Source organism: Lasioglossum baleicum, unplaced genomic scaffold (assembly GCF_051020765.1).
Source record: "Lasioglossum baleicum unplaced genomic scaffold, iyLasBale1 scaffold0063, whole genome shotgun sequence".
In the NCBI taxonomy this organism is placed as follows: Eukaryota; Metazoa; Arthropoda; class Insecta; order Hymenoptera; family Halictidae; genus Lasioglossum; species Lasioglossum baleicum.
Genome location: NW_027469123.1, coordinates 741,139 through 751,931, shown reverse-complemented (window position 1 = coordinate 751,931; position 10,793 = coordinate 741,139). Strand labels below are relative to the sequence as shown.

Here is a 10,793-nt window from a genome sequence, read left to right as displayed (position 1 = left end):
ATAATTATTAATAACATTGATGTTGAAAACGGATTGATTAATGGAGCACACATGCGGAATATTAAACTTTATTACTTTTCAAGAAAATACTAAAATTCCGTCTATATTGTGGTTACATTTTCAATTGGCCAGAGTAGGAGTGAAAGTAAGAACTCGTTATCGTGATTATATGAAAAATGCAAATATTGATCAAAATTTTACACCAATAATAAAAATATCGAATCAAGTAAATATGTCGAGTGAGGAAAAATATCAAATCACACGTAGTCAATTTCCAGTGGTTCCTGCTGAAGCGATTACGATTCATAAAAGTCAGGGACAAACATACGAGAAAGTATGTTTGGATTTTAAAAAATCAGAAAGGCGAACTTTACAAATATTGTATGTAGCACTGAGCAGAGTTTCAAAATTGAGCGCAGTTTATATATTTTGGGACAATTTAAATTAACAGTATCGAAGAAAACCAAGATCACTACTGCAAACCCGGATAATGAGGAGTTGTATCGTTTGCGAAAAACTAATTAAGACAATTTATTTTGCAACATTAGTATGCTATAACAAGGAACCAAGCGAGCAACGAGCATACGATGTTGGTTTAATGTGACGCCATATAGCAAACATTTTGATAAGTAGAAAACTATTGAATTTCCCTGAAAACGTATAATCTTCTTAAAACGTACACTTAATAATGATAATAATATACTGCAACTAACGAATCGGGAAGTTCTTTGTGTGGCTCGTGGAGAGTCACACACCAAATAAAAAAAAAACATTAATAGCTATAGGTACTACTAGCCATGCATACTGTTATGACATGCATGGAAAATTCCCTGTAAAATACCGTTAGTCCTCGGGACACTTCTACAAGGGTCTCGAGGAGGCCAGCACTTTCTTATTTTTTATGAGGGTTCGAGGCTCAAATTGCACACCCTTGGACCATCGTCTTCGGGACCATCATTAAGCGCAACTCCTTGAGAGTTTCGGATAAATAACTCTGTCTGCCGAGTCCTTGGAAAGTACGTTTTTTCAAAGACGCATTGTTCCCGAAGTCGATGGTCGTCGTCCGCGTGAGACCAGGGGTCATAAATTAAACGCACGTGTTGGCCACTTGGGCCTTTCGTTGTTACGCGACTCTGGGTCCGTTGCTAGTACCGTCTTTGTTTGTACATTTGCTTTCCGCGATTGGCTTGAGGTGGGGATGTCCTCCCCCGCCGATAGGGATGCATAGGAATGGCTCCTCCCTCGGGTCAGTCAACGAATGGGATGTTCTTTCCCCCAAAAAATGTACCATTTTCCCCACTTTTCAATCTCACCACCGAGGTGAGGAACGAGCTGACCCAGGGACAGCGACCAGATACAATTTCTCTCTGAAGATATACAGTCTTCCGCAAAAGATTAACTCGATTCGAGACAGAACTTCCAGTTCATACAAGTGTAAGATATTGTAAATATAGTGAATAAATCCAGAGGTTCGTTAAGGCAAATTAGGTGTCGAGCTGTCGTTCATTGAAATTTACAACGCAGAACCTCTCAAATATATTAAGAGAAGCTGCGAACATAACATTTGGTCCTTCGAGCCGGATCCTCTCCTTGGAAGTACAATTCCATACACATTGACTTGCTAAGTCACGACCAGGATACCGGTAATCATCACCACAGATATCAGTGATATCAACATTGTGGAACATTACCCAACCTGAGGACAGTCAACGCAGAAGCAATAGGACCAAGGAAGTTCGTTTACGGATTCCATCCTACGGAGCGTAGACCGTCTGCAGCAGCAGCAGTCAACGCAGAAGCAATAGGACCACGGAAGTTCGTTTGCGGATTCCATCCTACGAAGCGTGGATCGTCTGCAGCAGCAGCAGTCAACGGGAGGAGCAGCATACAACGTTCAAGTCGGACGAGCAAGCCGACGATCAGGTGCATCCTTCAATTGACCTTCAGTGTTGGAATTGAAGCATCGACATCAGCCAAGCGGATCAAAGCCCACATCGGACTGGAAACATCACACAACTGGCAACCAGATTCGGTTTGTCATCAACTCTGTTAGACCACTACTCGGTGAGTGTAATTACTCCAATTTCCCTTCTTAATATCTCCACAAGGAGTTCAATATGGCAAGTAGGGATACCGCGTTGAAGTCCTTTAAAAGGGTGCGTACCACTATTAAGGGTCAAATCACGCGTGTCCAAACATATGTTTTAGAGACTCAAGATTTGAGTATATACGATTTAGAAGCGCGTATAGCTAAGGTTAAAGAGCTAGTTGTCGCATACGAAGATGTACAAGCCAACATCGAAAATTTAGACGAGGAATCAGATCATGTCAGTGAACGTGATAGTTTCGAACGCAGTGCATTTGCCTTACAAGCGCTGTTAGCATCGCACGCTGATAGACTACGAGGTGTAAGGGAGGCAACTTTGCCTTCGAGACAGGCAAGCACTAGCATAGAATCAACTAATTGTAAGCCAGCTAACAAAATGCTACCGAAAATTCAGATTCCATCATTTGATGGAAATCTCATAAACTGGTTTAGTTTTTACGACACGTTCAAATCGCTTGTACACGAAAACGTAGACTTGCCAAACGTACAGAAATTTCATTATCTGAAAAATTCACTTCGCGGAGAGATCTCTTCAATCGTTGCTTCCCTAAACGCGTCCTCAGAAAATTATCTAGTCGCGTGGGATATGCTTCAAAAACGTTGTAATAGACCGCGTCAGTTGATACAAGCACACCTGAAACAATTATTCGACTTACCTGAAATTATAAGGGACACTCCCGCTAATTTACGCAAACTAGCTGAACAGGCGCAAGTACACGTTAACGCACTTAAGGGCTTAAATCAACCAATAAATAGTTGGGATCAAATTTTAATATTCATCATTGTCAAGAAAGTAGATAAAACTACCCGCAGGGCGTGGGAACGTAAGTTGGAAAACGACGAGTTACCGACATTTCAAAGGTTTATTGATTTCATTAACACCCAAGCTCGCGGGGAGGAATGGGAATCTGAAAAATCAAACTCTCCATCAGACAATGATACGTCGCGAGTTAAGTCCAAACGTAGTTTTAGTCATTTGACGACAAATAAGAGTGTCAGTTGCGTGATTTGCCAGGACGAACATTACGTTTTCGCTTGTCCAAAATTTCTTGCCATGGAAGTGAAGGATAGATTAAAATCAGCTCAGAAGAGCAAATTATGTTTAAATTGCCTAAAGGTCGGCCACAACACTGTTAGTTGCAAGTGGTCTCATTGTAGAAAATGTGATAAAAAACACAACACACTATTACATTTAAATGCACATAAAATAACACAGGTATCGGTGCAAAGAGCGTCTGAAGATTCAAAGGACACTCAGGTTGAGACCGATGTTACATGCAAAGCATTAATGGCTGTGAACAATTCTGAAGTTTTGTTAGGTACAGCACAAATCACAATTTACGATAACAATAACAAAAGGCACACTTGTCGGGTGTTAGTTGATGGAGGCTCACAATCTAATTATATGACAGAAAGCTTAGCAAATTTATTGCAATTAAAGAAAGAACGGGTGAATATCTCCTCGTCAGGGTTAAGTAATTTAGTTACCTGTGCAAAGTACTGCGTTAATGCAAAAATTCAGTCAAATATTAACAATTTCTCATCAAATTTAAAATTTATTGCATTGCCAACAATTACTGGAACTTTACCAACACGAGCTATTAATCACAAGGAGCTTAAAATACCAAAAAATGTATGTCTAGCTGACCCAGAGTTTTACAAACCTGGATCCATCGATATCCTGCTAGGTAGTACTATTTTTTATAAATTACTCAGTGTAGGACAAATTCAATTGAACAATAATAGAATCATTTTACAAAAAACAAAACTGGGTTGGCTAGTAACAGGCGAAGTAGAGGTAAAGGCCTTTAATAGAAATACTGCTTGTTTTCACTCATTAGACAACCAAATTGCTAAATTTTGGGAAGTAGAAGAACTTCCGAAAAGAATTTTTCTATCAGACGAAGAAGCCACATGCGAGGAACATTACAAACAAAATACAAGGCGTGATCAGTCAGGACGATATATTGTTCGACTACCGTTTAACGAGAAACGAAGTTTATTAGGTGACTCTCATAAGTTAGCGTTGAAACGATTTTACACATTAGAGAATAAATTAATTAAGAATACTGTGTTGTATGAACAATATAAGGATTTTCTAGCTGAATATGAGTCACTCAATCATATGAGTGAAGTTAGTGCGGATGATCATAATAGCGGATTTTATCTGCCGCATCATGCGGTAATCAAGGCTTCAAGTGCAACTACAAAGGTGCGGGTAGTATTTGACGCATCAGCGAAAAGTTCATCTGGTGTTTCTTTAAATGACACTTTATTAGTCGGTCCAACAATACAAAATACTTTGTTCACCACCCTGATTAAATTCCGTACACATATATGTGTTCTTACTGCTGATATCGAGAAGATGTTTCGGCAAGTGAAGGTTCATGAGGAGGATTCCTACTATCAAAAAATTCTTTGGCGACAGTCAGTGGAACATCCATTAAAGACTTATAAATTAAATACGGTGACTTACGGTACAGCATGTGCACCATTTTTAGCTATACGTTGTCTCAAACAATTAGCTGAGGATGACGCGAAAGGATTTCCTTTAGCCGCTAGGGCATTTGATCAAGATTTCTACGTAGATGATTTATTGACAGGAGCATCTGATTTTAATTCAGCTTTAAAACTACGTAATGAATTGATAGAACTGGCTAAATTAGGCGGTTTTAACTTGAGACAGTGGGTTTCAAATGACAAAAATTTAGTTAACGATCTTGATAATAATCAGGAGAATAAGTCGCTAGGTTTAGACGTTTCAAATACAAAGAAAACTTTAGGAATTTTTTGGAATCCTTCCGAAGATAATATTATTTATAAAACCAATTTGCCCGACAGCAAACCTCGCATAACGAAGCGTTTGATTTTATCAGAAATCGCGCAATTGTTCGACCCGCTTGGGCTATTAGGACCTGTGATTATACAGGCGAAGATTATTATGCAGGAGCTATGGAAAACACATTGCGAATGGGACGAAGTAGTTCCACAGTCCATTTATTATTCTTGGATTAGGTTCAGAGATCAATTGAGAGTTTTAAATCAGTTTTCTATAAGGCGTCCACTTCTCATTAAGAACCACACTGACTGTCAATTGCACGGGTTTTGCGATGCCAGTGAGTCAGCATATGGAGCTTGTATTTTTGTTCGAGTCACGATGGGAAACATGCAGCATTCGGTAAATCTTCTATGTGCGAAATCTCGCGTCGCGCCAATTAAAACACAATCATTACCTAGGCTCGAATTGTGTGCAGCTACACTATTATCAAAACTAGTTTCCGAGGTTATGGAGGCGTTAACACAAATCAAATTTAGTAAGATCAGACTGTGGACAGATTCAACTATTGTATTACATTGGATTAAGACTTCTCCACATCTACTCAAAACCTTCGTGGCAAATCGCGTAAGTGACCTTCAAGCGTCAACTGATGCGAGAGATTGGTTTCACGTTCCGACGCTGGATAATCCAGCAGATTATATATCAAGAGGACAAGATCCACAGCATTTCCTAAATAATATCACATGGACTAGTGGTCCACACTGGCTCTCTAAGGAGGAAAATTGTTGGCCTAATTTATTATTAGAAACAATAGATATTCCGGAGAAACGCAATTTGGTGTCCTTGGTCACGGTTAATGAACCTAATTCAATACTAGTGCGTTTTTCATCCTTTACAACATTGTATAGGGTAGTAGCCTATATGCAAAGATTTTTTAAGAATATTCGTGGAAGTGAAAAATGCACTGGACCACTGACAGCTGTAGAAATACAATCAGCTCGTAACAGAGTCATTCGTCTAGTACAACGAGAATCATTTTCTGAAGATATAAATAGCCTGGAGAAACACAAGGTAGTTAGAAGGGAAAGCAAATTAAGAAATCTAAATCCGTTTTTAGATGAACATGGGTTGCTCAGAGTAGGGGGTAGACTAAAAAATGCTCTTATTAGCTTTTCTCAGAAACATCCCTTAATCTTACCACATTCACATTATGTTACCAATTTGATAGTTAAATATGAGCATGAACGTCACTGGCATGCTGGGGTGCATGCAACCATGAATGCGATTCGTCAAAGGTATTGGCCCATAAGTGTTAAGGGAGTAATAAAGCGAATTATTGGTCAATGTATGCGATGTTATAGGTTGAATCCTAAGACCTCCGCCCCATTAATGGGTGAACTACCTAGTTCTAGAGTCAAGCAATCACGGCCTTTCGAAAATGTGGGCATAGACTATTGCGGTCCATTTTTTATTAAAGAAAAGAAAAATCGCAATAGATTGAAGGTTAAATCCTACGTGGTGGTTTTTATTTGTTTTGTAACTAAAGCCATACATTTAGAACTTGTGACAGATTTAACCACTGAGACATGTTTGGCAGCAATCACAAGATTCTTTTCTCGAAGAGGAAAGGCGAAAAATATATATACAGATAATGGTACAAATTTTGTTGGCTCGCGCAATCAAATCATGGAATTACAAGCACTGATATGGTCTGAGGAATTTAATAATACAATTCAACATACTCTGAGTAATGACAATATAAACTGGCATTTTTCACCTCCGCGATCCCCACATTTTGGTGGACTATGGGAGGCGGCGGTAAAGTCTTTTAAGAGACATCTATTTAGAACAATAGGTGAAACCTTATTCACTTACGAACAGTTTAATAGCTTAATTATTCAGATAGAAGCCATATTGAATTCTCGTCCTATTATCCCAATTTCCTCGGATCCAAACGATCTTATTGCCCTCACTCCTGGACATTTCCTAATAGGAGATTCGCTCACAAATCTACCAGAGTGTGATCTAACAGAAGTCGCTGCAAATAGGTTGTCGTTGTGGCAACACATACAGCAAGTAAAGCAGCACTTTTGGAAAAGATGGCACACAGATTATCTTCATGAGTTGCACACTCGCAATAAATGGCACAGACAGGATTCTTCTCAAATGAAGGTTGGAACGTTAGTAACAATTCAAGAAGACAATGTTCCCCCCATGCATTGGAGGTTGGGCAGAATTGTTATCGTTCATCCTGGCGACGACAATATCGTACGAGTAGTCACAGTTAAGACTGCTCAAGGACTGTATAAACGTAGCACAACTAAATTATCCCCTTTGCCTATTGAATAATTTAGAATGTAGTTATAGCGTATACTGATCATAACGTCAAACCCGCATCAACGTGATGTTATATACACCATCCTTAGTTAGTTAGTTACTCGGTAATATTATCATAATGGTGTTGTAGTTTGTATATGCACTTCTAGTTTATAGAGTACCTATTTCTATCATGTAATCCACTTAGCGTTAATCATTACTATTATTTTGTTATTATTACGCGTTTTATATCATACGTCACTATAGCTTATGTATACATTCAGTGTTCATTGTTGAACTAATTCGTTCAAGGCCGGCGGGATGTTATGACATGCATGGAAAATTCCCTGTAAAATACCGTTAGTCCTCGGGACACTTCTACAAGGGTCTCGAGGAGGCCAGCACTTTCTTATTTTTTATGAGGGTTCGAGGCTCAAATTGCACACCCTTGGACCATCGTCTTCGGGACCATCATTAAGCGCAACTCCTTGAGAGTTTCGGATAAATAACTCTGTCTGCCGAGTCCTTGGAAAGTACGTTTTTTCAAAGACGCATTGTTCCCGAAGTCGATGGTCGTCGTCCGCGTGAGACCAGGGGTCATAAATTAAACGCACGTGTTGGCCACTTGGGCCTTTCGTTGTTACGCGACTCTGGGTCCGTTGCTAGTACCGTCTTTGTTTGTACATTTGCTTTCCGCGATTGGCTTGAGGTGGGGATGTCCTCCCCCGCCGATAGGGATGCATAGGAATGGCTCCTCCCTCGGGTCAGTCAACGAATGGGATGTTCTTTCCCCCAAAAAATGTACCATTTTCCCCACTTTTCAATCTCACCACCGAGGTGAGGAACGAGCTGACCCAGGGACAGCGACCAGATACAATTTCTCTCTGAAGATATACAGTCTTCCGCAAAAGATTAACTCGATTCGAGACAGAACTTCCAGTTCATACAAGTGTAAGATATTGTAAATATAGTGAATAAATCCAGAGGTTCGTTAAGGCAAATTAGGTGTCGAGCTGTCGTTCATTGAAATTTACAACGCAGAACCTCTCAAATATATTAAGAGAAGCTGCGAACATAACACATACCACTAACCCTTTCGCAAGAGCAGTCCTATCCGCGAGCGAGCAAAAACAACCCTACTCGCGAGCGAGCGAAGCGAGCGAGCAACAATAACCCTCTAGTTTTTTATTTTATATGATTTTATTTTAAGTTAATTTCTATTTTATTTTATATTGTATACTATATATTATCTTTTTAGAATTTGTGTAAGATTAATGATAGTTAAGTAGGTTACTTAACAGTTAATAAAAACATCACCCACTGAAAAGTTATCATAACTTATTACATACCACGTTGTAAATATTTTCTTATAATTTTTTCACATGAAACGTGCATTATTTCAAATTTTAATACAAATAACGATCATGCACATGTCTGCCGAATATACCTAATGTACTTATATGAAAATCACATTATGGACAAGTTATGAAAGAAATACGTACCATTATTATTATTATCTATTTCATAAGAACGCACAGTTGATTCTCGGGTATCGCGATAACTCGTTCGCGCGATCTTGTTCTATTGTTTTAGAAGCCGCCCGACAAAGGTGAGTCATGAGTACACTGCGGATCTTTATGCAAAATAAAAAATGTTTGCATTGATTGCACGGCACATGAGCCAAATATAAATTGTATTCTTCTTTTAATTATCCTATTAAGCTGAAACTAATACGTTGATGTCCTTAAATATTTTTAACATGTCCACTGCTTTAAATTGAACGTGTACATTTTTGTCATACATGCATAAAATCCGCAGTCTAGTCATAAGCTTCCCGATGTGTCTGATGTATCGCGTACCCGACTCGAGCCCGATAGGCGAAAAACCAAAACAAGGTAATAAAAGTAGTGGTTTTTTCCCCCTCCCCAAGTTAGCACAGGGTCCTCGAGGTCGAAAACTGAGATTCGACACCCCAGAGTACCCCTAAATGACGTGTCAAAATTTCATTAAGTTCGGAATACTTTCCAGGTAGACGCCTTTTTTCGACCTGCCGACTGGACTATATGAAAAAACTTGACGACACTGAGGAAAATGAAAAATTGAATAACTCCAAGAAAAATGGAAAACTTAATGACTCCGAGAAAAATAAAGAACTTACTGACTCTGAGGAAAATGAAAACTTTAATAACTCTCAGTTAATAAGCTGTCTTCAATGCCTCTTAAAAATGCAATTAATCGCATGTAGGGATTGATCAGGTGTTTCTCTCTCTATATTAAAAAATATTTAAAAATCCTTTGACAAATCTGTTTTGTGGCGTCAGGATACTGCTGTCGATATTCCATCACAGTTTGTATAGTATATATTATTTCTCCACTTTGTTTCTATATAAAATTTTAATATGATCCTCCATTAGTTTAACGCCCCGTTCAGCGGTATCATTGACCACCTTCAGTCTATGTTTCAGTCAGTCTACTTATTATTCATAATAACTTCTTTTTCCGATATTTTAACTGTTTTTCTTTTGTAGATTGGAGCGTATTAATGAATTTAGTTAAGGTAGTAGAGAGACTTCCAGGGTTGCAAGATATTCATTTACTCATTTCTCGATAATACAAACACGGGGTTTTTCACTAGTCAAAAACGCTAGATAAAACATCGATCTAGGGCGCTATCTGCCTCAAAAGTCCTATTTTTTCGATTACGAGGCGTAATTTTCATTATTCGGCAGCATGTAGCTATGAAAATAGCTATATGCGCAGTTGTATGCTTCCGAATAATGCAAATTACGCCCCTTAATATCTCTGTCAGTTATGTATATATAAAAAAACTCTTCAAACAAAGGTTGTAGTATATAAGGAGGTGGATATAGTATCAGAGAAAATATTTTTTTTCAAAGTAATTATTTCAAGTTTTCAAAATCACGGATGTTTTTTCTATCAACAACTGTTTATGCTACATACGGATTCTTAAAGAGAAAAAAGACAAATTCAACGATATATCATAACGTCTATTTATGTAAAGATTTAAAAAATTCAAAATTTTCAAATTTGCTGCGCCTCATTTTCCCATGATCCAATCGGCCCCAAAATTTTTCCAGATCATTTTCTCAACATTTGTTACAATTCTGGTTTACGGGACAAAAAAATTTCATGGTCGAAAAATAAGGTCCACCCTAGTGTCCATATACGTAAATTACGAGAAGCAGTAAAGGGTGCTTAACGTCGAAGAAGAAAATCCTGGTAATTAAAACTTAATATGTACTACATTCTACGTTATTAGAATAATTGTAGTTTAATTATGATACATTTTATATCAACATTTTTTATTTACACTTAGAAACGCACTGTCTCGGAAGGAAATGGACATTCGAGAGAAGCAATAAAATTAGAGCATCATCGCGAAAAAAGATGAGTTTGCAATAACCTCAATATTTTATGAAATTCTATTATAATTATAGTTATGACTGTGTTTTTTTATTATAGGAAGACAGAAGATCAAATAAACTTGTGTATGCTAGTATAAAATCAATTTATATATATTATACAATTTATTTTATTATTTGTTTGACAACTAATAAATCTACAAATTGT

The 10,793-nt window shown here is 38.0% G+C and overlaps 2 protein-coding genes across 2 annotated transcripts; both read left to right on the top strand.

Moving 5' to 3' along the window:
* Positions 1 to 2,117: 2,117 nt before the first annotated feature.
* LOC143219715 (uncharacterized) lies at positions 2,118 to 6,165 on the top strand. Its single transcript, XM_076445590.1, has 6 exons — positions 2,118 to 3,239; positions 3,324 to 3,582; positions 3,949 to 4,857; positions 5,020 to 5,223; positions 5,362 to 5,762; positions 6,115 to 6,165. Exons 1-6 carry the CDS (start codon positions 2,118 to 2,120, stop codon positions 6,163 to 6,165), a joined length of 2,946 nt encoding a protein of 981 aa, XP_076301705.1.
* Positions 6,162 to 7,680, top strand: LOC143219714 (uncharacterized). Its single transcript, XM_076445588.1, has 6 exons — positions 6,162 to 6,181; positions 6,248 to 6,704; positions 6,789 to 7,154; positions 7,313 to 7,327; positions 7,373 to 7,474; positions 7,567 to 7,680. The coding sequence occupies exons 1-6, from the start codon at positions 6,162 to 6,164 to the stop codon at positions 7,678 to 7,680; spliced, it is 1,074 nt and encodes a 357-aa protein (XP_076301703.1).
* Positions 7,681 to 10,793: the final 3,113 nt, after the last annotated feature.

Excerpts from the sequence above, each read along its gene's own strand:
- LOC143219715 (XM_076445590.1), top strand. The coding sequence starts at position 2,118 with ATGGCAAGTAGGGATACCGCGTTGAAGTCCTTTAAAAGGGTGCGTACC. Across the intron at positions 3,240-3,323 it reads TAAAGGTCGGCCACAACACT|GTATCGGTGCAAAGAGCGTC; the intron begins GTTAGTTGCAAG and ends AAAATAACACAG. Across the intron at positions 3,583-3,948 it reads TATCTCCTCGTCAGGGTTAA|ACAACCAAATTGCTAAATTT; the intron begins GTAATTTAGTTA and ends TTCACTCATTAG.
- LOC143219714 (XM_076445588.1), top strand. The coding sequence starts at position 6,162 with ATGAATGCGATTCGTCAAAG. Across the intron at positions 6,705-6,788 it reads GTGGACTATGGGAGGCGGCG|ATAGAAGCCATATTGAATTC; the intron begins GTAAAGTCTTTT and ends TTAATTATTCAG. Across the intron at positions 7,475-7,566 it reads CATACGTCACTATAGCTTAT|TCCTCGGGACACTTCTACAA; the intron begins GTATACATTCAG and ends AAATACCGTTAG.